Source organism: Panthera leo, chromosome A2 (genome assembly GCF_018350215.1).
Source record: "Panthera leo isolate Ple1 chromosome A2, P.leo_Ple1_pat1.1, whole genome shotgun sequence".
Lineage (NCBI taxonomy): Eukaryota > Metazoa > Chordata > Mammalia > Carnivora > Felidae > Panthera > Panthera leo.
In genome coordinates, this window is record NC_056680.1 from 60828836 (window position 1) to 60854010 (window position 25175).

At 54.6% G+C, this 25175-nt stretch overlaps 2 protein-coding genes and 1 non-coding gene across 5 annotated transcripts in view; 1 reads left to right on the top strand and 2 right to left on the bottom strand.

Moving 5' to 3' along the window:
* Nucleotides 1-391: 391 nt before the first annotated feature.
* On the bottom strand, nt 392-3225 carry LOC122205203. Of its 2 annotated transcripts, XM_042913372.1 has the most exons (5): nt 2811-3222; nt 1831-1868; nt 1478-1682; nt 1161-1317; nt 392-513 (listed from the first exon to the last, which is right to left on the bottom strand). In XM_042913372.1, the coding sequence occupies exons 1-4, from the start codon at nt 3177-3179 to the stop codon at nt 1309-1311; spliced, it is 621 nt and encodes a 206-aa protein (XP_042769306.1). In that variant the 5' UTR covers nt 3180-3222; the 3' UTR covers nt 392-513; nt 1161-1308. The 2 variants fall into 2 exon arrangements, with proteins under 2 accessions (XP_042769306.1, XP_042769317.1); XM_042913383.1 differs by lacking the exons at nt 392-513; nt 1161-1317; nt 1478-1682; nt 1831-1868 and adding an exon at nt 2021-2402 and having other exon boundaries at nt 2811-3225.
* On the bottom strand, nt 2519-2650 carry LOC122214694. Its single transcript, XR_006200068.1, has one exon. It is a non-coding gene; the product is annotated as a small nucleolar RNA SNORA9 (small nucleolar RNA).
* Nucleotides 3226-9702: 6477 nt separating the features above from the next.
* The window catches only part of CCM2 (CCM2 scaffold protein), a 41527-nt gene continuing 26054 nt past the window's right edge, over nt 9703-25175 (top strand). For both annotated transcript variants that reach the window (XM_042913415.1, XM_042913429.1), the window contains exon 1: nt 9703-9801. In XM_042913415.1, coding sequence (XP_042769349.1) covers nt 9772-9801 — 30 coding nt within the window. In that variant the 5' untranslated portion in view covers nt 9703-9771. The remainder of the gene's footprint in view (nt 9802-25175) is intronic.

Here is a 25175-nt window from a genome sequence, read left to right on the forward strand (position 1 = left end):
GATGCAAGCGGGGCCTGCTGACATTCCTTGCTGATAGCCTCACCAACATGAGCTAAATAAACACCTAAACCTGGGAGTGGGCAGGTGTAGTCCACCAGAGGGCCGGCGTCAGTTTTCCAACAAGTCAACTGGGTGTGCATCGCTCACACTGAGTGTCAGCCCACACATGGGCCTGGCCACCTGCATGTGTGTGCAGGTGTGAAGATGTGCCCCACACCCAGGTCTCACCCCGCTGGTGAGGACTAGAGGGAAGGAAGTCCGTCAAGGCAGCAGAGGCTGCTCTGAGGCTCCAGGTAAAGCTCCTGATGGTAGGGGGCTGGCGCCCCATCACCTACACAGCCATTTGCAAAGACAGGAGTGACAAGAAAGGAGACCCCTCCGGGCCGAACCACACACTGAAAAGATTTTATTAACTATCCCCATCTTCCCACACAGGAGCTGTCAGAGGGGCCGGGGTCACAATGACAGCGACGAGCCTTGTTTTGGAAGCAGACAGCGCAGCGGCATCCAAACCTGAGATCAGAGAACACCAGTTAGAGTCGCACACCAGGCCCCAGGCCACCCTGGGCAGAAAACAAAAAATTCCAGCTGCCTCCATGAAGGGGAGCATGCCAGGACTTGCACCTGCTTTGAGAATGGGAGCAGCACAAGGGCATGTCTGTGGTGAGGCCACACCTTCAGGCAGGAGGAGGAGGGACTTGGAGGCCTGCGATGAAAAATCAAGTAACTTGAGCACAGCCAGGGACTCTCAAATGCCAGTTGCCATAGAGGCAGGGACAGAACTGGACCAGGATCCACACCCCTGGCCACACCGTGAGCTAACCAGCCCTGTGACGGGACTCAGCAGCAGCCTGGCCTTCCCAGGCCAGCACACCACCAACCCTGGAGGTTCCTGGGGAAAAGGCTGCAGGTCGAATCCAAAACCACCAAGGCAATCAACACCGTGCCAAAGAATCAGGGCCTCAAGAGTCCAGGTATTAGACCACTATCGTCCAAAAATAGTCTCGTGAGCTTGAAAGCAATTAATCTTTCTGGGACTCCATCATCTGATTTTCAATATGGGAAGATCAGAATAAGTTGATGGTTTTGAACTTCTCGGGCAGGGGGCTCAGGGAAATTAGTAGACATGAAGTGAAGACAGACCTCTCCAGCACACTCACCACTGCAGATTCCAGGAACAGCTTGGCAGCCACCGACGAGGCCATCTCTCAGGGCTCTTGCATCTTGGGATTGCGGTGGCTGACACACTGGGGGACCGCGGACAGTACTGTCATGTGCTGGGCAGGGTGACAAGGTGGCCCGCCAGTTTCAAGCATGCTGGTAGGACACACAAGGCCTTTGATTACAGAGCTGACCCTTCTCAGCAGCAGCAGTCAGGGCGTCGGCATCTTCCCCCAGCCCCAATTCCCACCAGGGGAGCCGGAAAACACCCACACACAGGGAGGGCCGTGTGTTACAGGAAAGCCAAGCCTTTTACCTGCTCTCTGCCCCAGAGGGAGGCACTCCCTTCTATGTCCCAAGGCTGGCTGCTATTCGAACATCTGAAGATGGGCCAGAGTTCAGTCAACGCCTTGCTCACAGGACCGCAGAAACATGAGACTGAGTGTGTCCTCGAGGCCGGTGTGGTCAGCGTCCGCACGTGGACTGAAGAGGCAGATCCCAAGTCTGCTGAAAGCCTCAACCTTCAGAGGAGACGTGGTGTGACCCGGCCACCCAGAGGAACTATGCTGCCCTGCCATGACCACACTGGCCCATCCCTGACAGCACCCAACAGCCCTCCCACCAAGGCCAGGACACCCCGGGCATTCCCCTCCCACCTAAGCTTCCCACCTGCTTCCAGATTCCACTCCTCCCTCTGGGTCTGGCATCTGGAAAAGGGCAGACAGTAAGTAGGGTGGGAGAGGCCTGGTGTGCAATCGCGATCTGCCAGTTTCTGGCTGGGCAACCCTGGACGTGGGCCCCTGTTCCATATCGGACCCAAGACCACCTCTCAGGGGTCCCCAAGGATTTGAACTGGGGGAAGAACAAAGACCAACAGGAATGCCCTCCTTTAAGATGAGCACACGCTGGCTTCACCCTCCAGCAGCCCCACTGCAGAATTTCACCATTTTTTTCCTACAACTTGTGATATCCCATCCATCCATCCATCCATCCATCCATCCCACCGGGCTCGTCTGGCACTGTTTTCCACTCATGATTCCCCGAGGCTCCCCCTTTACCACTCCCCCTAAACTTCATTTCCAACTTTTGCAAGGCTTTTAAGGACAATAATATAAAATCTGCAACGAGCGTGAACACAGCAAACACCCCCAAATCCACAATAACTTCTGTAGATGTGAACGTTCTGTGAGCTGCATGGTCTCCAACAGTAGCCACTTGCCAAAGGTGTGTCTCCTGAGCACCTGCCAAGTGAGCAGTGAATAAAAACCCGGATTTGAAACTTTACTTCCTCTAAACTCACGTGGCAACTGCAGATGTTTACAACGTGCAGCACATCAGAAATGGAAAAAACGCGGTCATCTGTTCGAAATTTCTATAACCTTGCTCTGGATGGAGCAGGGCAAGGCCTCAAACCGTTTCCCAATGTTCTTGCAAGCACTGCAGGAATGCACGGGGCCACCCCAGACCCAGGCACGCTGGAGGCTTGCCGCCCACCTGCCCGAAAGCCCCTAGGCCTGGGGCACCGGCCCGGCCTGCAGACCAGACGGGAGGGGCTACCTTCAACGCTGTCCCCCACGACCCTGGAGGTCCTGAGCGGGAACTCCCTCAACTCCCAAGAACAGAGAAACAGCCGTACGACCGGTCATTACCCAGAGCTGCCCTCCTGCCAGTCTTCCCGGCAAGTACTCCCCAGCTGCGATCAGTCTCCGGAACGGCGGGCCGAGACCCCCGGGCACACTCGGCGGATTCCGCAAGGGCTTCCGGTGAAAGCGGGGTGGCGGGCGCCGTCGGCCGGGGAGCAGCGGCGTGAGCGGCGTCACTTCCCCGAGGCAGCGCCGCGAGGAGGACACGCGGTCAGCCGCCGCCGGGACCTCGCCCCCGGCCGCGACTCCATCCCCGCGGCGCTGCCCCCACGGCCGATCCTCCCCTGGCCTTAGCAGGGAGCGAGCGCCGCCGGGTACCCGCGATGGCCTCGGATGCCCAGGCCGCCCGACAGCCTCCTGTCGCCAGCGACACATGACAGCGCCGAGCACAAGTCAGCGCGCCGGAAGCCGGCCGCAATGACGTCACGCAGCGCGCCGGAAGTCGGCCACCGGGAGGACGCGGGCGGAAGTCGGGTAACGGCTGTCCGGGGCCGCGGGGCCGTGGAGTGGGGGGCCTGCCTCCTGTCCACTCCCATCGGGGTGCGCGCCCCCCTTTCCGCCTCACAGCCGTCTCCGCTCGAGTGGTGTCCCTGACGGCTCAGGGATCCCGGCTCCCGACGCGGGGAGGGCGCACGGCCGGCGGGCAGGGCCGGTCCCGCTGGGCTGAGCGCGAGAGCGCTTTCTTTGTCGTCGCCTCCCGTGAGCGGTTTGCCCGTGGTGGGCAGCCCGTCCCGGTCTATTCTTTCGCTGAAATAAAAGTATTTCCTTCTCTTCTGCTTTTGTGGAGCGCTTGACTGGGTTGGGAGGGCCGCGCCGGGGAGGGTACTGAAGCCGGAAAGGGTGCGGCTGGTCGGAAATTGAAATTCTCCGAGGGGACCGGGGGCACGGACTGCATGTTCGGGGGTCTGGGATCAGGGATCAGGCTCGCAAGGCGAGAACGGAGTTCTGTAAGTAAAGAAGAGCTGAGCAGGGCTCGAAACTCATTTTACTTATGGCACCTGCTAAATCCATTCAAGCACTTCAGCGTATACGAATCCCATTATGTATTTTATTAAATCTCATGAGACGGGGCAGGAGTTTTACTTCCAGATTGCTCACATGGAAAATAACATTTGCCGAAAGAGGTTAGGAGGCTTGCTCATGATCTCCTGGAAGGCTAGGTTTTTCTAGCTCAAGAGTTTGGTGCTGTTTGCCTTCCGTGAGTCTGCCACGAGATAGAGAAACGGTGTGAGGATGTGGGTGTATATGTGTGACCAAAAAAGGTGGGCTCTCCCCAGGACGGAAAGAGAAGAGCTGCTTTCTAAAATCATAACAAAATTCACTAGAGAGGAGACGATGCTCTATGGAAACTGTTTTCCAAAGAATAAGAAAGTGCCAGTGGCTTCTGGGTGGCTCAGTCAGTTAAGCATCTGACTTCGGTTCAGGTCATGACCTCCCAGTTAGTGAGTTTGAGACCCATATTGGGCTCTGCACGGATGGCTCTAAGCCTACTTGGGATTCTTTCTATCTCCCCCCCCCCCCCAAATAAATAAATACACCTAAAACAAAAAGGGTGCCAAAACATTAAATATCATAGAACCAAAGCTCACTTGAGTTGTACAGGGAGGGTGCATGAGACAGGGACAAAGGGAGACAGACCTCTCAGCAGCATTTTAACGACTTAACAGACTATCGAAAAGAACTTTCTTCAAATCCACATCTCCAAAGAATAACTCCACTATTCTTCCAAGCCAACTGGGATATATGCCTGGAAAAGAATATTACCAATTTGGCTCTGGAAGAATACATAAGGAGTTACAGCCAAGGAAATGTCAAGGGGGAGCTGGTGGGGTCTCTTCCACAGGAGGCCACACAGGGTGGCTGTACTCACAGGGACTGTCACAATCTAGAGCTGGTTTGGTCCTTTATCATTTACAGGCCTGGAAACTTGAAACTACAAAGAGAATTCACTCAAAGTGAGTTGAAATTCTTTTCTTTGCTGAGTAAATCAACCCACTGGATTTGTCATGGGCACAGCATGGTATGAGGTGCATGTGTCCAAGGACAACTTGGAGACCTCTCGTTAGTTATGTGCTCTTTAGTCTCATGAGGGAGATCCTGGATGGGGGAGAGGGACAAAGAAAACACTGAAGTCAGCCTTCGGAACAGTGAAAAGATTCACTTAAAAAAAAGGGGGGGGGGCACCTGGGTGGCTCTCTCTGTTGAGCATCCGACTCTTGGTTTTGACTCAGGTCACAATCTCACAGTTCATGAGTTTGAGCCCCCAGTCGGGCTCTGCACTGACAGTGCAGAGCCTGCTTGGGATTATCGCTCTCCCTCTCTCTCTCTGCTTCTCCCCTGCTCAAGTGCCGTGTGTGCATGTGTGTGCGTGTGTGTGTGTGCACATGCTCTCTCTTTCTCTTTGTCAAAATAAATAAACTTCAAACAAACAAAACCTACACCAATTAGCTGGAATCTAGCCAAGACATGAGTCCATTGAAAACTGTCTTTGAGAGGGCCAGTTGAAGATAAATCTTCACTTGTTCAGGGCTTTCTTGAACACTCGAGAGCTTAGCCAGGGGAGACTGCGTCCATCTTTGTCTGGCCAGGTGCACATCATTTGTCTCATTAGAACTCGGACACAAAGAGGAATCCCGCACAGTCTCTAAAGGGCCTTACAGTCTAGTAGAGGAAGTGTCCTAACATTAACTCTAGCTAATTAACTCTAGCATCAGGACACACAAAGTATTCTGGGGCTGGAGGAGGGAAAAACTGCATCCAAAGATTGAGTGGAGGAGAAGATACTTGAGCTGGGTGAAAATGCCCAACAGTCAAGTCCACTAGGGATAAACCTAATAGACCAGGTCTGGTTTATTAACCTGTTGCAAAGAGAGAACCCTAGAGATTTCTGCGTTGTGTCTCATGAGGAGACTGGAGAGGGAATTTTGTAAGGTTTGGGGTTGCACTGAATAATTCTGAGGAGGGGAGAGGGGAAGTGAGGGCCATCTTCAGATGGTTGCTGTCACGAAGTGTGGACCACTTAGTAACTGGGTCTTAGGTATTTTTGTTCATGAGGTAGGGCCACAGAGCAGGCTATGGAAGTTACCGGTAAGAAGGAAGAGGCTGTCAGGACACTTCACAGCTGAGTTGTGACCTTGGGAGAAATGTTTTCTGTTAACACTGTACTGGCTCATCAGTGCCTATTATAATAAACTGAATATACAAGTGGCCAGTGGCCAGACCATTTATGAAAATAGGCCCACGGCCTGCAGCAGCCCGCCCAAAACCAATGCCTCCTCTGCAGAAGCCTGCCCAGGAAGCCGGCTGCTCGAAGTCAGACTTGGGGCAATTCAGACTGCTGGCTCTGGTGACAACCCAGAAAGCCATACAATACCCTGTGACAGTCCAAATAAGCCAGATGGCCAGGACTCGGTCAATAACTGACATCTTACCTAATTTTTGTTCCCGGGTCCAACTCAGGACCAACCAGAGAAAATCGAACACAGGAGATGCCCCACTTCTCTAGAGTTCATCTCTGGCTCCCTCAGGCCCACAGCCCCCATCAGGGCACCCCTGAGTCCCCCTTTTCCACCATGAAGCTCTCCCCCTCTCTTGCTGCCTCTGGGCCTCTACCAGGCCAGGTGATGGAGTGACTCCCTCACTATTGCAGGCTCTGAACAAATATAGCCTTTTCTTGTTCTCATTTGGTGGGTCCTCATTATTTCCCTGGGTTCAAAGAGCTCCTGGGTTGGTGAGCACATGGTGGTGCTGGTGGATTGGTGACCTGGAGAGACATGGAATCCCCGTGTCCGTTCCTATACCTTGGTCCAGACATCTCTTTCATCTGGAGGCTTACCTGTAGCTTTTGTCATATCCTTTTATAATAAGTTGGTAAACAGTCCGTGAACTCTTTTTCTGAGTTCTGTGAGCCACTCTAACAAGTTAATTGCACCTGAGGGAGGGTCATGGGAACCCCAATTCATATTCATAGCCAATTGGTCAGAAGCACAGATACCAGTTTGGACTCGCGGTTGGCATCTGAAGTGTGGGGGGTCTTGCAGGATGAAGCCCTCTACCTGTGGATCTGATGCCGTCTCCAGGTGGATGGTGCCAGAGTGAGTTACTGTGGGATACCCAGCTGATGTCACAGAATTGCTGGGTGTCAGGATCTGGTGTCACACAGCTGGTGTCAGAATCGCTGCAGGAGCGGTAGCTGTTAAGAGTAAAGGAGACACAGGAGGAGAGTGGTTTTTCCTAAAACATGGGCTACTGCAAGCTGTAGTAGTGTTATGGGCTGCTGAGAGTATAGAAAAAGAGTATGGGCACTGAGAGTATAGAAAAAGGTACGTTAGTGGGAGACCCAGAAGACCAGACCTCTGTGCTGGGGTGGGAGCCCTGGGCTGCACTGCTCATGTTTGCGGGGGTGGGTGCCAAACGATGCAGATGGAAGACTGAAAGATCATTTCCCCCACCTCTGCTCTATATGCCAAAGGGCCTGGAATACCTTTGGGAGTGCTAGGGACCAGCTATTTATTTGGTATCTGTCTCAAATAGGGTCCAAGGGATAGGCCAGTAAACGTAAAGAGAGCTCTGAAGATTGGGAGAATAGAGGTAAGAAGGAGCCGCTATTCTGAGGGCTGGGGTAAAGCCCCCGGGGGAAGAGACCTCCTTACCCCCAGGGCTGAGGTCCAACTTGCTTGGAGAGAGCCTAGCTACAGCTCACCAAATGGCGGAGAAGCGCTGGCAGGACGTCTGGCAGTCCCTCCGGAGTGCCAGGAAAGCTGTTCAGGGGCGCGCCTTTGCGGCTATAGGGCAGGAGCTGGAGCAGCGTTCTGGCAGCCTGCACCGCGGAGTCGGGTGCTCGCGGAACCTGGAGCTAGAAGAAGCCGTCCTTGGTGCGGGGAGGTGGGCTCCGGGGAGGCCTCTCCTTCTGCAGCTGTCAAGGGAACTCACTGGAGCCGGCAGCAAAGCCCCTTCCTCCCGCACTGCCTCCCAGGGGGTTTCTTCCCCCGCACACCTCTGCAATGGCCCACCTGGCAGGGGAAGAGCGCTCAGAGGGCCCAGCTCCATCCTGCAGGGCATGGAATGAGAGTGAACGCGGAACTAGAGATAACACACAACCGGCGCAGCAAGCAACATTGTAAAACATCAGTGGAGACAAGTAATGGTTTGTTTGGTATCAGTTTACATTCTAGCTGTGCTGCAAGGTTCTGGAAACAGTTTTTAAACATTTTTTTTTTTTTTTTTTTGAGATAGGGCGTGAGCTCGGAGGGACAGAGAGGATCCAAAGAGGCTCTACGCTGGCAGCACACAGCCAGATCCGGAGCTGTAACCCACGAGCCACCCACGAGCTGTGAGATCATGACCTGAGCCTAAGCTGGGCGCTTTACCGACAGAGCCACCCAGGAACCCCTGTGCTGCAAGGCTCTTGCTAGCAGCTTGGCTTAGTGGCAAAATAGTGTCCTCCTGTTGCTGGCTCCCACTTGCAGCGTGGCGGGCAAACCACCAGACTCTCCAGACTCGTCTGTAAAAGGCGGCAGTTACCCTGGTGACCCTTAAGGTCATTGACTGTTACGGTGACTGTTCTGATAGGACCCAGGCGTTGCTAGTTACTGCATCCCCACCTTCCTGAGGGCTTGTCTGAGCAACACAGGCACTGCAGCAGAGGAAGTCGCGGAATAGGGCACGGATGAGGCAGACGAAATTTAGGCGCCCATCGAGAAAGATAAAGGAAGCGGCTTCGCCCCGCTGGCCCCGCCCAAGCCTTCCGGTGGCCCCGCCCCCAGCCCCCAATCTCCCTTCCCGCCAGCCACGCCTTCCTATTCCTGTTGGCCCCGCCCACCCACCCGGCAGGCCCAGTCCTGGGTATCCTACCAGCCCTGCCCCCTTCCCTTCCTGTCCTCACCTTCCGGCCGGCCTCGCCCCTTCTTGCCAGCCACGCCCTCCCTCCCCGCTAGTCCCGCCCCACCCGGCGGCTCGCACTCAACTCACATGGCCCGCCCCCGCCTTCCTGCCAGCCACGCCCACCCTTCCCGCTAGCCCCACACCACCCCTCCGGCCTCGCCGCCATCTCATAGGCCCCACCCTTCTCTTCGTGCCAGCCCCGCCTCCTTCCCATTCCCCCCTCTCCACTTTCTTGCCTCGTCCCTTCCCTACATGCCCCGCTCTCACCTTCCTGCAGGCCACGCCCCTTCCAGCTAGCCTCTCCTATCCCCGCCTGTCCCGCCTTCATCTCACAGGCCACGCCCTCCCCGTCCTGCTAGCTCCACCCCCTTTGCCTTCTCGTCCCGACTTTCCTACCGGCTACGCACCTTCCCGACAGCCCCGCTCCTCCCACCAGGCCAGCCTCTTCTCCATACCTGGCCTTTACCTTGCTACCGGCCCGCCCTCCTCCTGGTAGCCCGCCCCTTCTCGCAGGCCCGACCCCTCCCCCAGCCACGCCCTGCTCTTATGGCTAGCCCCTCCCCTTTCCCCGGCCCCGCCCCCCTGTTTCCATTGGGCCGGAGCGCGGCTTTCCCGAGCGCGAAGCAGGCCGGGAAATTGGCCGCCCTAAAGATGGCGGCAGAATTGAAAAGTTGGAACCACTCCTGCGGCCCTGAGGGGCGGGGCCCGGGCTGGGGGTCGGGCTGGGGGCGGGGCAGGCGCGCTCTCACCCCGCCGAAGGGCAATGGGGCGGGAGAGGGGCGCGGCAGGCGCGCTCCCGCGGCCGCGAAGGGGCGGGGCGCACCGGGAGCGTCCCCGGCCGCCCCGAGGGGTGGGGGCGGGGCGGGGCGCGGGGCGGGGCCGCGCCTCGGCCCGGAAGTGCGGGGTGCGGGGTGCGGGGCGCGGACGTCCCCTGGCGGCCGCGGCCGGAAACTGCGGCCGCGCGGGCGGGAGGCGCAGGAGCGGCGGCGGCGGCGGCGGCCGCGGGGCCGGGCGAGCATGTAGCGGCCACGGGCGGCGCGGGGCTCCCGGGGCGGGCCGGGCCGCGGGGGCCGCTCGCGGCGACATGGACGAGGAGGGCAAGAAGGGCAAAAAGGTGAGCGTGCGCGGGCGCGCGCCCCCCGGGGGCCGGGCGTGGGGCGAGCTGGACCCCGGGGCCGGGCGGAAGGGCCGGCGCCGGGGGTGGACCGGGAAGGTCCCCCGGGGTCGCGCTTCGGCCGCCCGGCGCGGGGTTCGGGAGGTCTGGTTGGAGGTCGGGCGTGGAGAGGTCGGGGGGAGCGCGGTCGGCGGGCGGGCAGGCGGGAGCTGGAGCGCGCGCGGCCGGGCCCGGGACAGGGCCGCGGGGGTCGGTGCGCGCGGCCGGGGGTGGGCGGCGCGCCCCCGGACAATGCGGTTAGGTGGTCCTGGGCCCGGCCCGCGCGGCGGGGGAGGAAGGGGCCACGCCTTTCCTCCCCTTCCGGCCAGTGCACCCCCCCTCGCCCCCAAACCGGGCTCTGCACATGGCCATCCCCGCGGGTCAGCGACCGGGGGCTGCCGCGGAGCCGGTCCCAAAGTTTTCCGGGGCCGCAGCCCTGGGGACAATGGGGGTTCGGCCAGCCCCAACAAGGGCTGCTCAGCGGACCCGGGTGGGAGCAGAGGCTGCACCCTGCAGGGCAGCCGCTCGCCGGCCGAGGTTTGCTCTGCCCGAGTGTAGCCGAACGATTTCAGTGACGCTACATTTGGCAGTTGTGTCTCGGACATAGTTCAGGAGGCGCCGTACTTAGTTCCTGCAGTTTTAAAAGTGTGGCTTTAATTATAGGCTGGAGTCGTTGGTACGCTCAGCGGGGTAAGCTGGAAAATGGGTCTTAGTGCTAAAGGATTTGTCTTCTGCAGAGTTTCGGTAGTGTGCACTTCGTGCGCGAGCTTAACACAGACCTTGGTGGGTCCTCCGAGTTTCGCAGCGGGAGCTGGCCCCGGCCATGACCTTCCATGACCCCTCCGCAGCACCGTGCTTTACAAGGCGCCCGTTTTAAAAAGGCTGTATTTGAGGTCCAGTAGCGGGGGTCTTCAGGGCGTCGTGCCCAGCTTGTCCTCACTTTCTTTCCGGGTTGTTGTGTTGTGAGCGCTCTCGCTTCTAGTTTTGCAGTTCCCTACAGAGATGGTTAAGTCTGGAAAACAGCCCAAGAAAGTGATTCAGCCTGCAAGCGCCAGACTGCAGAGGGAGGCTGCCCACCTGGGGGGAAAGCTCCAGAAGAGTCAGTGCAGTCCATTCTGCTGTGCTGCAGGCAGGCAGCAGGTGGGCCGGGACGCCCAGGACAGGGCCTGTCCCCAGTGCATGGCTGCCAGAGGAGCTGTGTCCCAGCACAGCACCAGTCTTGGCCTCCAGGTATATTTCACACCCAGGCCAGATGGTGCTGGCTAAGGAGAGTCACTCCCTTTGAATGGATGCTAACCTGTCTATGACGGGGAAGCATAGGGTAGGCTGAATTCTTTCTAGAGCCTTCCTTCTAGCAGGTTTGGTAGAAACAATATTCAGCAGTGTTGAGAGAGACGGGAAATCAGTGAGGCATTCCTGAGCTTTTGAAGTAGAAGTGACAAGCCAGCAAAACTCAAGAGTTTTGGAGTTGGGGCGGTGTTGAGATTCAGGCTAGAGAGAAGGTTAAAGATGAATTTCATTGTCTCTGTTAGAGAACATAATCTCTTGTTACATAGTTGTCCAAGTCAGGCTTCAGTGTTTCTCTGTATCCTACCACTGCCCTACCTCTTTTTCCCACGGGGGCGGGGGGGGGGGGGGGGTGCGTGGTGCCGGTCCCAGCCGGCTCTGGGACACGAGTTCCCATCCAGGCCACCACTTAGCACACTTTCTCTGTTGCTGTCTGCCAGGCATAACTGCTCTGCTCCTCCATTCAGTGTGAGGTCACTTCCAACTCACGAAATTTGGCGCTTATGTTGTTCTCGTTGGGGTAAATTAACCAGATTAATCTATTTTAAAACTGATACACAAAGGGGGGCACCTGGGTGGCTCAGCCGGTTAAGAGTCTGACTTCAGCTCAGGTCCTGATCTCACGGTTTGTGAGTTCAAGCCCTGCATAGGGCTCTGTGCTGACAGCTCGGAGCCTGGAGCCTGCTTTGAATTCTGTGTCTCCCTCTCTGTCCCTCCCCCACTCGCACTCTGTCTCTCTTTCTTTCTTAAAAGTAAATAAACATTAAATTAAAACCTGATACACAGAACTCAATAGCTAAAATAGCAGAAGTAATGACCTCATCATTTTATGAAAGTACAATTTGGGCATGTAAATTCTCTCTTCAGGGGCGCCTGGGTGGCTCTGTCAGCTAAGCATCCAACTTCGGCTCAGATCATGATCACACGGTTTGTGAGTTCGAGCCCTGCATCGGGCTCTGTGCTGACAGCTCAAAGCCTGGAGCCTGCTATGGATTCTGTGTCTCCTTTTCTCTCTGCCCTCCTCTGCTCGTGTTCTGTCTCTTTCTTAAAAGTAAATGTTTAAAAAATTTAACATAAATTCTATCTTCAAGTTAGCTCCCTCAAAAAATGCAGATTTGACCTTTATTTTTAATTTTTATTTAAAGGTTTTTAAGGTAACCCTTAGGTCCATCGTGGGGCTTGAACTCATGACCCTGAGATCATGAGGTGCATGCTCTACTGGCCAAGCCAGCCAGGCACCCCCAGATTTAACCTTTAAAAACATGGATTGATAGGCTTTTTCAGGTCTTCAGACCCCAGTCAAGCAGTTATTCAGGCTTGTTCTAACGTGGCCTATTTATTTCCTCGGGATGGGAATCTGTGAGCTGCCAGAGAATAAATAGAACAGAGTGGGTTTCATACAGAGTGGCCCCAGGTACAGCCCTGTCCTTTTTTTTTTTATTAAAAAAATTTTTTTTTATGTTTACTTTTTTGAGAGAGAGAGAGAGAGAGAGAGAGAGACAGAGAATCTGAAACAGGCTCCAGGCTCTGAGCTGTCAGCACAGAGCCCGACGCAGGGCTCGAACTCATGAACTGTGAGATGGTGACCTGAGCTGAAATCAAGAGTCGGACACTTAACTGACTGAGCTGCCCACGTGCCCCTGGACCAATGCCTTTATATGTTCGTCTCTCCAGCCGTCAGAGAGCCTTCTCCACGGGCGTGTGTGTGTGTGCAAATATTTGTATACCTGAAATGAAACTTTAAAGAAATGGTGCTTAATATAAGCAATACACTCTGATTTTTTTATTCTGTTCTCCCCTCCCTCCCATTAAAAAACTGCCAGTCACGCCTTGTCGCAACCGGAACTGCTGAGGTGAATTAGCCAAAGGCACTTGGGGTGAATCCCTTGTTTCATCTTTCCTCTCGGGTGGTTTTCACGGTGATTCTTGGGTGACCATGTGGCGCCCCGAGCATGGAGGCAGGAAGAGCAGTGCACGACGTGCCTGGCAGAGACTGTAGGTCAGGCGGCCAGTAGGTGAGTCCAGGGAGACCAGCAACTGTGAGGCTCATTCCTCTCTGAATCGGAGAGCGTTACACAGGCTCCGTGCCCAGCGCGGAGCCTGTCGCGGGGCTTGAACTCACGACCGACCATGAGATCAGGACCTGAGCTGAGGGTCAAGAGTCCAGCCCTCAACCCACCGAGCTACCCAGGTACCCTGAGATAGTATCCTGTATTTATTAATTTCCAACATGAGGAACGTGGAATCCCTGCCACCTTCAGTCAGATTCCGTGATCCACTGGCAACCGTGCTTTAGAGTCCGAAGGCGCCAGAACCTTGCAGGGCTTGGCTGTTACTGCTCTGAGCATCATTCGGGAGGAATGTCGTGTGGAGGAAAACATCTCTTTCAGCAACGGTACCGTGATGGGCGCGGCTCTGAGGTGAGAATGCCGTCAGCCCTCTGCCCGTGAGGTCAGGGACGAGTGCCTTTTGTCCCAGTGCGCTTGGTCACCGCGGTGACCGCTGGTCTCACGTTTCTTCATTTCTGTCGGCAGCCCGGCTCTGTGGTGGGAGTCAGACTGTAGGTTTAACACACGGCATCTTCCAGTTTGTTCATCCCAGTGCCTTTGACCTGCCACGTGCAGTGAGGAGAAGGGCTAAGGACACTGCACTTGTTGGGGCCATCACCTCTCACACGTCATTGGAGAAGGAGGGGGCCAGCGCCACTGCGTCGGGAGAGACACGGTGGGCAGCAGCCTGTCTCACGTGGGCACCAGTTCATGACGCTCAGCAGCGGGGGAGGTGCAGGGACAGCCTGGGCCCAGTGGGGCGGGGGGATTTGGGCCCCAGCTGCAGCAGAAGACCCCGGAGGTTTTCGTACGCCTTTAAGAACTGTTTGTTGGCACTGACCGTGTGCTGGACTGGACGCTGGGGGACACATGAGCTCTGTGGCCACTGAGCTGGAGATGCGGCTCAGAGGGCAGATGAGAGTGAAGTTGGAGAAAGCTTTGATGAGAGTGCGCAAGACCCCTGTTGTTATGAAGACGTCAGGTGCAGGCATGGAGACAATCTTGTACTAGAGTTCCTGTGCCCTGAGTGCAAACATCATCGGTCTTCTCCTCATCCAGCATGTTCCCAGCTGTGATGGGCTGGACCAGGGCCCCCCAGTCCTCATGGGGAAGCCTGGACCCCCAGCACCCCAGAGCTGGTGTGTAGGTGCAGACGGGTCTTTGAGGAGGTGATGGAGGTAAAACAAGGTCACGAATGTGGGTTCTACTCCAATGTGACTGGTGTCCCTATAGAAAGATAGCTGGGACACAGACATGCACGGAGGGACAACCACGTGAGGATACGGAGATGACACGGCCATCTGCACCCCTGGAGAGGCCTCGGGAGGGACCAGCCTGGCTGCGCCTGGATCTGGGACGAGCAGGATTGGGAAAGAATAACTGTGTTGTCTGAGCCACCTGGTCTGGTGCTTTGTCAAGGCCATTTGAGACATCAGGGTGATGTGGCCAGAGTCTGTGCTCGAACTCTGTTGGGGGGAGTGGTCTCAATGTAGCCCAGGGGTTCTGATTGTCCCCACTGACCCCTCAGACACGGATGAGCCACTCAGTGGCAGGATGATGCGTCGCACACTCGGGATGTGTAGCCCATGACAGGCTCTGTGCCTGGGGGTCTGCAGCGGGGGGCGGGCTGAGGGTGTCCATCCTGCCCCGTGGTCTGCACAGGTACATGTCTCTGCCCTTCCCCATCTCTCAGCCCAGGAACGGCAGCTTGGTTTTAATGGTTCCGCAGGGAGCTCCGCTTTGGATTTGTCAGTGGACAAATAAAAAGGAAATCCCCCCCTCCCGCCTCAGCCAGTGCCAGAAATGTTACACTGTTTCCTTTTGGCACTGTAAAAGTAGCAGTTTCTGGCCAGGCTGCCAAGAACTGGGGCACCTGATGTGGGCATTGGATCCGAGCAGTGGAAACCATCCCCTTCGCCAGGTGCAGCAGGCAGTCGGAACTGGGGCTTTTGTCTGAGGCTTAGGGTGCTGGGTGTCCTGTAACTCGGGAGGCGGGAAGAACAGTGGACTTCTCAAAGAGCGGCTGGTGTGGGCGGGTGTGGCGCCACGCACTCGTGCGTGGTGGACTGCTCGACCTGCTGTCCCATGTGACTCTGAGAAGGAGACTTCTGTCTTTGAGTCTTTACGGTCCGTCCTATGGTTAGAGTTGCACGCGGTGTCTTTCCCTAAATCCACTATGCCTCCTGGGTATTGTTACAACCTCCCTGCGCTCAGGCGTGGTTCAGAATCCCTCGCTGTAGACCTGGTGGGGACACAGTTCACTGATTTCATGCCTATGTGTCAGGTCTGTCATCCTGTGTGTCACATGTCATGAAACGTCTCAGGTCTAAGTGCCAGTAGACACGTCACCATACATGGCTTTAACCAGTTCGTGTTTGGCGGGGGAGCAGTGGCCGGAGCCGACCTGCCCTTGTGTGCCCTGATGTCGGACCCATTTCCGGCCCCGTTACGAGGCTCCTTTCCCCCAGCACTGAATCTTCAGCCCCCTCCGTGGAGGGAGAGTGTACAGTCCGCCCCCCAGTATTTTATTATGAATGTTTTTGAATACACTGAAGTTGAAAGATTTTACAGTAAATACCTGTCCGCCCACCCCCTAGATTCTACCGTGAATGTTTGCTGTGCTTGTCTTGTCCCGTACCTACTCCTCTGCTTCTGTCTGGACCCCCATCAATTCACTTTGTCTTCCTGATGCACTTGAGACATCATTCGCTTCGATCTGAGTATGGCAACGTGCACATCATTAGCTAGAGTTCAGTGCTGTTTACAGTTTTTTTTTGCAGTTCTCTGTGCAACCGATATAGAGCGAAGTGTGCGTTGTCAACTAAATTTTGACAGTTGTGCATACATACAGCCCAAACCCCTGCCAAGATGTAGGCCGTTTCCCTCACTCAGAAAGGTCCCTCGTGCCATCCCTGGAGCGGGTGTCGTGCCAATCGTGTCCACTCTGGAAGAGTTCTGCGGGGTTACTTTCTGTTCTCAAACCTCACACGTGGGTTCACGCAGTACACGTTCTTGTGTGCTTGGACCCCGTTACTCAGCATCACGGCTCTGAGACTCATCCGTCGTGTCGAGTGGCGCTCTGTTGTGCGCAGAGAGCACGGCATGTTGATGCGTTCGTCTGCCGCCGGCCCTTCGGGTCCGTTCCAGCTTCGGGCTCTTAGGAGGAGCTCAGAACGTTTGCGAGCAAGTCAGTGCGTGGATGTATCTTGTCGTTTCTTTTGGGCAAATACCAAATGCTGGCATTGCCAAGTATATGGTAACCACGTTTTAACTTTGAGACACCGCCCCACGGCTCCCCAGTATCTTTGTCACCTAATTGTGGCAGCTACTGCGAGACTGGGCGCTCAGATCTCGGGCGATCATCCTGGGTTTGTTTTCTGTAGTTCCGTTCATTTTGGCTTCAATCTTTTTTCTAAAGGACGTACACATTCAGGATCATTGTGTCATTGAAATGACTCTTTTTCATTGTGAAACAATCATCTTTATTTCTGGTATTATTTCTTGTTTCGAAATCTATTTTGCCTGATGTTAATATAGGCACACCAGCTTTTTTTTTTTTTTTTTTTTTTTTTTGCGTTTCTGAAAATCTCTTTATTGTCTAGGTAAATAGAAGGGTGCTAGATTCTCATATCTGCTTCTGCATTCAGTCTGTTGCTATATGTGGTTTTGGTTGAAAAGTATGAAGAAAATCTGGCCTCACACGGATATGTAGCTGGAAAAGGAAGAAATATTTTAATACCTTTTCAGATAATGGTGGATTCTTTTTTTTTTTTAATTTTTTTGATTCTTTTTAAAAAAATCATTGCTTTATTAGTTTTTTAAAGGGCTCCACACCCAGCGTTGGGCTTGAACTCCAGCTCCTAGGATCAAGAGTCACATGCTCTACTGAGTGAGCCAGCCAGGTGCCCCAGTGGTGGTTTTTCTTTCTTTCTTTCTTTCTTTCTTTCTTTCTTTCTTTCTTTCTTTCTTTCTTTCTTTAAAATAAATATGTTTACTTCTTTTTGAGAGACAGCAAGTGGGAGAGGGGCAGAGAGAGGGAGAGAGAGAATTCCAAGCAGGCTCTGAGCTGTCAGCACAGAGCCCCAGGTGGGGCTCAAACTCATGAACTGTGAGATCATGACCTGAGCTGAAATCAAGAGTCAGACACATAACCGACTGAGCCCCGGCTTGTTATCGATACTATACCAAAACTCAACAAATGGTGGTCTCCTAATGGCTAGTCACAATGTGCAGTTGGAAAGCACTGTCATAAACTTTTCATGTTCTGTGCCGTTGAACCACACCAGCTTCCTTCGACTGCACGTGGGCATACTGTGTCTCCCAGCGTGTCTATAGCTTTGTATCTAAACTGCATCTGTTACAATCCACGTACTGCTTGTGTGGTTGTTACGCCTTTCTAATCTAGTCTAACAATTTGTGCCTTTTAATTTTGCCTTCACAGGTAATGTAATTATTGATAGCCATTTCACTGTTCATTTCCTGTTTCTCTTCTGTGCTTTGATCCTCCCTTCTAGTCTTTTTTGGGATCGAGTATTTTTAGGGTTCTGTTGTATTGCTAACCACTCTAGTTTGGCCTGCTGTGGGGGCTGTAGGGTGCACAGACAGCCACAAATCACTGCCATGCTCCCCCCCGCCCCTTTTTTAAGTGGGCTTCTTGCCTGGCGTGAAGCCCAACACAGGACTTGAACTTATGACCCTGAGGTTGAGACCTGAGCTGAGATCAAGCGGCAGATGCTTGACCGACCAAGCCCCCAGGCGCCCTGCCATGTTCTTTCTTGTCCTGCTGCGGGAGACTGTCAGCAGTCTAGCTCCTGATTTATTCCTGTACGTGTTGTAAAGCCAGCATTATCATTTTTGCTTTAAACAATTGATTTTTTCAGGGTGCCTGGGTGGCTCAGTCGGTTGAGCATCCAACTCTTGATTTTGGCTCGGGTCATGGTGTCGTGATTTGTGGGATCGAGCCCCGCGTCGGGCTCTGCGCTGACAGCTCGGAGCCTGGAGCCTGCTTTGGATTCTGTGTCTCCTTCTCTCTCTGCCCCTCCCCATTCATGCTCTGTCTCTCTTTGTCGCTCAAAAATAAATAAATGTTAAAAAAATTAAAAACAAAACAATTGATTTTTGCTTTTTTATATTGAAATAATTTTAATTGTGCGTGAAATTGCATAACTAGCACACAGAGTCCCTGTATACCTTCCCCCCCAAACTCCCCGGCTGTTAACATTTCTAAATCGTTTAAGAATTGATTGCCGACGTGATGCCCCATGACCCTGTTGCCCTCAATGTGTGTTTCCCAGGTGCAAGGACCCTCCAACGTCAGTCAGACTGTTGTGATCAGGAAAATTAGCATCAGTCCAGTATTGCTGCCTGGTTCTCAGACCTCATCCACACTTGCTAACTGACGCTGATTTGCTCTCTGGTGACACTGACCCATCACTTCCCAGGTTTCTGCATTTTAAAGTCTGTTCTTATTTTACTCACAAGGCTATAATCTTTTATTATCATTATTTACTTTTAAGTTCAAATTGTCCCAAACTCAGCCAAAGGGAGCCACTTTAGGCTGGCTCTGGTCTCTATTTATTTATCAAAGTTTGTGGATTTGAGAGCGAGAGAGAGTATGAGGGACAGAGAGAGAGAGGGAGAGAGAGAGAGAGAGAATCCAAAGGAACTCCGCATTGTCAGTGCAGAGTCTGATGCAGGGCTCGAGCCCACACACCATGAGATCATGACCTGAACTGAAATCAAGGGTCCAGACACTAAACTGACTGAGCCGCCCGTGTGCCCCTGGTGTCATTTTAGTTTTAATTGTGGTAAAAAAACCCATCACCTACCTTTTACCATTTTAACTTTATTTATTTACTTATTGTTAAATTTTTTTAAATCTTTACTTAATTTTGAGAGAGACACAACGTGAGAGCAGGAGAAGGACAGAGAGAGAGGGAGACACAGAATCTGAAGCAGGCTCCAGGCTCCGAGCTGTCAGCACAGAGCCTGACACGGGACTCGAACCCACCGTTCATTAGATCATGACCCGAGCTGAAGTCGGACACTCAACTGACTGAGCCACCCAGGTGCCCCTTAACCATTTTTTTAAATCTTTATTTATTTTTGAGAGAGAAAGAGAGAGCATGAGCAGGGGGGGCAGAGAGAGATGAGACAGAGAATCCCAAACAGACTCTGTACTGACAGCTCAGAGCCTGACACAGGGCTCAAACCCAAGAACCGTGAGATCATGATCTGAGCTGAAGGCAGACACTTAACCGCCCTTGCCATCCACGTGCCCCGCCAGTCTGGTCATGTTAAGTGTGTTCACATTGTTGCATGGCTGGTGGCTTTTGACCAGTCCCCAGTATTCTATGAGCTCTCGCTTACATTTGCTACAAGATGTTCTGGGCTAATCTGCAGCTTTCCTGCCCCAGCCCAGAACCAGACATTTGTCCAGGGGCCTGGTTGTTCTCAGTGGAGGTGGTTTCTAGAAACCAAGATCTGGTCAGTGGATGTGTTCACTGCTGTGGGGGTGTTGTTACTTCTATGAGGGGACTAGTAACCTCTTGTGGATTATTTTTCTTGACAGCGTATTTTTGGAGAGCTTTCATTATGCATTTGTTACTCCTCTTTGGGGCTCGGTGGCATTTTCCCTTGGATTAATAGGATTCATAATTCAGCAGTAGCCTATTTATAGAATTTTACATTGTCATTTTGCTCCAACAGAAAATGCAGAGATTGGCTGTCTACTAACCTTTCACACGTGTGTACTGTCTCCATGGATTAGTTCCCCAAAATGCAATTGTCAGGAAGGCTTACGTACATTTGTAATTTTAGTAGGTACCTGTAAGTTGTTCCCTACAGCAGTACAGGTTTTGATTCTGGTTATCAGACTGTTGAATGCTTGTCAAGCCAATAGGTGGAAATGGTATTTGCTAATAATTTGGGGATTTATTTTCCAAAATGAACTTAAATTTTTTCTTACTGAAAAATGCACAGCTGAGAAAAAGTAGCAAAATATATTTAAGAAATAAATGGAAAAAAATCCCATCTTCTAGAAACAACCATTAGAGCTTTTCAGGTGGCTTTCTTACATGTGCGTTCTTTTCTGTGTTTGTGCACGGTTGTATTTCCTTGGTTTCATTCATTGCAAACACTGGTTTAGTGCCCACTGAGTGCAGGGCTTTCTGGGGAACTGTCACTGCCTTCCCAGAACTCCTTCACCATCTGCTGGGGGAGCTTTTAGTGCCATGAAATAGAGAGAGTGAGTGCTGTTAGAAGGAGCACAGGGTGGTGGGTCAGGATGTGCACTTTGCAAAATGGGTGGATTCTCTGAAGGGCCCTTCTTCCATCTCCTTGCTATCTTCACTTTGTCACGTGGTCCTCTTGTTGCTGGACAAGTAGGGCCCACCCTGCCTGCCCCTGCTGGGCTGCTCCTTGGTGACCAGCACAGATTTCTGTAGCTACATCTGGCCTGTGTAGAGACAAGCAGGAGGTGGAGCTCACCTGTGAGGAGTTACTTGTCCTGGAAGAAGGTGGAGGCATCAGGGTAACTGGTTGCGGGCATCCCTTGAAGATTCTGTTGTGTTTTCATGCCTGTTACAAAGAGACATCCGCGGACCCTATTTCTGGGGTGACCCTTCTGCGTCTGTGTGAAGTGTTCTCGTAAATTTGCTCCTATAGCTGAAGTTTTGCTGTAATTACCAGAGGGAGAAAACCCGGTTGCAGCACACCCTGTCAGCGGTGTTTTATCACCTGGGGCATGCAGAGAAGACACCATGCGACAGCCACGGATCTCCTGGAGCATCCTGCTTGGGAACCCTCATTTCCAGAGCTCCTCCTGAGTGTCTGGATCCTACACATTATAAGAAACTCGTGTTTATCTCCTCAGTGCCACAGCATTTTGGAAGGGGCATGATTTGACTTTTGCAGGGAGGTCCTGGACGCCTGGCCCGCCTCGTGTCCCCAGTGCCTGCCTTCAGCTGTGGGACATGGTTGTCTGACCCCCTGTTTTGCTTCATCCGTTGTTGGGGTTTGGCCACGTAATGAGTGGCACCCCTTATTGGTCCCTTGTCCTGGACAGAACGAGCCCCGTGCCCACCAACAGGGGATTGCGGGGAGGGCCTCACCCAGAACCCAGACGTACTGCGTGGCCACCGCGAAGCTGCCCCTGCTGGGGCTCCCCAGCAGCCCCCGCAGGGTGTCTCGCAGTTCCTTCTGCAGGAGTGTGGCCTTCCCATCACAGGCCAAGAGCCCGGGCGCCCAGTCTGAGGCCGGCAGGAGGGGGCCCGTGTACTCAGGGTGCTCCAGCTGGGCGGTGGCGCTGATGTGCAGCAGCTTCTGGAAGGTGCTCTGGTCCTTTGGGGACTCGCTGCCTGAGGCAGAACGAGAAGGGAGGGTGAGCCAAGGTTGACGCCGGGCCAGAGAAAGAGGGGGACCAGGCAGGGGACAGTGACACCCTCGCCTCCAAGTGACCCTGAACTTGGCATCATCAGGGGCAGAGACAAGAGATCATGAGGGCCACGTATAGGGAGGGAACGAGGGGGGCGGAAACGGGGGGACTGGTCCCTGGTGGGCGGCGGGGAGCTGCTCGCCTCCAGCCACACTGGGAGGAAGCTGTGGAAAACCCACACGTGGACGAAGCCTCCTGTGTCTCCCGAGAGGCTGTGCGATGTTGGGTGTCCCCTCTGCTGTTGGTGGCCGTGGGGCCCGCCTGTGTGGGGCTGTCCGTGGTCCTGTCCAGGTGGCTCGGGGTGACCTGGGGAAGCCAGGCCATTGCCTTCGCCTTTGTCACGACCTGCCCTTTAGGCAGAAGTGCGGAAACGCCTGGTACCCTTGCAGGTGGTGCTCTCTGGAGGCCATCAATCAACCAGGACTCCCCCCAGAATGAGGCCCACCGTCACTTGGCACGTGGGGGTGTCGTGCAGCCGATGGAGAGGTCAGATGGTGACGGGCTGCTCCTTGTCTCCTCCTCAGAGGGCGCACGAGGGGCCAGCAGTGGTGGCGGCACGTTCAGGCCCAGTTACTTAGCCGGGTGGCGTGGGGGCAACAGCCCTGCTGTTTGGGGGCTCCATGTACCGTGGCTTCTGCCCGACTTGGGCTCCGTCGTGTGTCTTGGCCCCTCTAGGGGTGACGGCCTTACCGCGTGGTGGCATCGATGCCCTGAGCCGTGTCTGCCAAGCACCCCAGCACCAGTGCTCACGTCAGCACGGGCACTTGTGGGCGGTGGGGGGCCTGTGTCGCTGGCTCTGCTCGGCCCGCTGGCCTGTAATAGAGAGGGCCCCGCCCATGGGTGCTCTGGGCTGAGAGCAGACCTGGCCAAAATTGTCCGCGAGACAGACTCCTGAAACAGACCAGCGCTGGTGGAAACAGGACCTGTCTCGTGATTGGACGGGATGGCGGCCCCGTGATTGTGTTGGTCCCCCTGGGACCCCGCGAAGATGCCACCCGTCTCTTCTCTGGAGCCCAATGACTCAACTTCACGCTCCCCCGAGGAGTTGCCGCAGGCGCGGGGCCGCACACAGAAGGGTAAAACGCATGCGTCCTTCGTACTCTGTGCCGACGAACAGCAGATAGACAGAGACTGAAGTGAGAAACAAACTAGTTGAGCCGTAACACACACATAAGCAGAGTAAAAAGACAAATAGGTGGAGAGAACAAGACCTGCGACTTCTAACAGGGAAGGTGAACATCTCGTAAATAACACATGGAAGGCAGAGCAGAGGCCCGGGGCTGAGAGGAGAAACAGGCAAGACGTGGGAACAGACAGCTCATGGAAAGAGAAACGCAAAAGGGTTTTGATGTGTGAAGACACAGCTCAGACTCCTTAGAACAGAAATGCAAACCGAGAGCACCTCTGGCCATCAGTCCCTCCCCCCCAGGTCCGCGGAAACCCCCCAGCTGACAGGGCGCCGTGGCATTGACTGAACCAGCATCCCACTTCCGAGGACCACCCAGGGACCTGCTGGCAGCAGTGGGGAGCAGTTTGTGCCCTGAGCCGTGCATCATGGCCACACGCCACGTGTAGGTGCGCGTTCCCCAAACCGCGCTGCGCCCACACGCCGGCTGTCGGGGTGGCATGACTGGAGAGCCCTGTGAGTGGGCCCCAGGACATGCGTGTGGGTGTACTCACTCTGATAGTTTGTAAGTGGTCACCTGGAGGCAAGGAGAGTGGGACCGCTTAGCATAAGCTTCATGACCGCAACCATCCAATGTTCTGTAATATTATAAATTGAATAGAAGCTTCTTAAAATGTCACTTGGAAAGGAAAAGCAAAACGTGTATCAAAAATGATGTAGGGGCACCTGGGTGGCTCAGTCGGTTAAGCGTCCGACTCTTGGTTTTGGCTCAGGTTGTGGTCTCACAGTTCGTGGGATGGAGCCCTGTGTGCTCTGGGCTGGCAGTGCAGAGCCTGCTTGGGATGTCTCTCTCTCTGTCTCTCTCTGTCTGTCTCTGCCCCTCCCTGTCTTTCTGCCCCCACCTTCTCTCAAAATAAATAAATAAACTTAAAAAAATGGGTGTAAACCAACAAAAAGGATAACCCCTCAGGGAAGAGTTATTTGAGGTAATTAAACCGTGGACATTTGACGCATGCCCCCAGTGGGTTCTGCACCAAGGATGAGACCTACAAAAAAAGCCCTAAACAAGTTGTTTTCTATGATCGTCTTATTGGTAATAACCCTGGTATCATTTTGCACCTGCTGTGTGTGTTTGAGGATAAAGTGGCAGTGTGCTTGCATTTGCATCGTTACGTGTGGACTCTCGTCATGGAGGCTGGGGCACAGCCTGCCCAGGAAGCTGATCCGTGACCCTGTCATCCCAGATGGATTTGGAACTGTCACTCTGAACTCCTAAGGTCTTTAAATGCAGAAAGCTCGTCTCCTTGCTCTGTCACCAAGTCCCCAGAACGAGTGCCAGCAAACACCTCAGTGCTTTCCTGCAGGGGCAGTAGTGCTCCCGGTGGCTCCTCCCCGGTCTGAGCTGTCCCTGAACTGTGCTCCGAGCTGTCCTCCAAGCTGTCCCCGAGCTGTCTCCTGAGCTCTCCACCAAGCTGTCCCTGAGCCATCCCCCGAGCTCTCCCCTGAGCTGTCCCCCAAGCTGCTCCCCTGAGCTGTCCCCTGAGCTCTCCCCTGAGCTGTCCCCCAAGCTGCTCCCCTGAGCTGTCCCCTGAGCTCTCCCCTGAGCTGTCCCCTGAGCTCTCCCCCGAGCTCTCCCCCAAGCCATCCCCCGAGCTGTCCCCCAAGCCATCCCCCGAGCTGTCCCCCAAGCTCTCCCCTGAGCTGTCCCCCGAGCTGTCCCCTGAGCTGTCCCCCAAGCTCTCCCCTGATCTCTCCCCCCAAGCTGTCCCCTGAGCTCTCCCCTAAGCTCTCCCCTGAGCCATCCCCCAAGCTGTCCCCTGAGCTGTCCCCAGGGTCTCCCCCAAGCTGTCCCCTGCCACTGGCCAGAGGGTGGGCTACATGAGCATCTGCAAGGCGATGGCCATGGATTGTCCTCAGTTATGTTGGGTGATGGTAAAGGATCAGATTTGCTGTGGCTGCTGTGACCAGAGAGAAGGGAGGATGACCGGAGCAAACTCCGGAGCAGCCTGTTTCCTTTAGCTTTGTGCTCAGGTTTTGTCATGGGGGCGGGGGGGGGGGTACGCCAGGTGCTCTGTGGTCGCTGTGACGAGCCCCAAAGTGCTAGGACCTGGTCAGACATTGGTGTCCACCTTCGTCCTCTCACATGTCCTCCTCCTCCTCCCCCCTTCCCCTCCCCTCCCTTCCCCTCCTCTCCTCTCCTCTCCTCTCCTCTCCTCTCCTCTCCTCTCCTCTCCTCTCCTCATCCCCTCCTCTCCTCATCCCCTCCTCTCCTCATCCCCTCCTCTCCTCATCCCCTCCTCTCCTCATCCCCTCCTCTCCTCATCCCCTCCTCTCCTCATCCCTCTCCCCTCCTCCTTTCCCCTCCCGTCCTCCTTTCCCTTCCCCTCCTCCTCCTCCTCCTTTCCCCTTCCCCTCCCCTCCCCCTCCCTTCCCCTTCTCT

What these genes read in the sequence shown, in the direction of transcription:
- LOC122205203 (XM_042913372.1), bottom strand. Translation starts at nt 3,179, where the DNA reads ATGTGTCGCTGGCGACAGGAGGCTGTCGGGCGGCCTGGGCATCCGAGG. An exon ending in TGGCAGGAGGGCAGCTCTGG is followed by an intron (nt 1,869 to 2,810) that starts GTAATGACCGGT and finishes GCCCTTTTCCAG; the next exon opens with ATGCCAGACCCAGAGGGAGG. An exon ending in GGAGTGGAATCTGGAAGCAG is followed by an intron (nt 1,683 to 1,830) that starts GTGGGAAGCTTA and finishes TCTCCTCTGAAG; the next exon opens with GTTGAGGCTTTCAGCAGACT.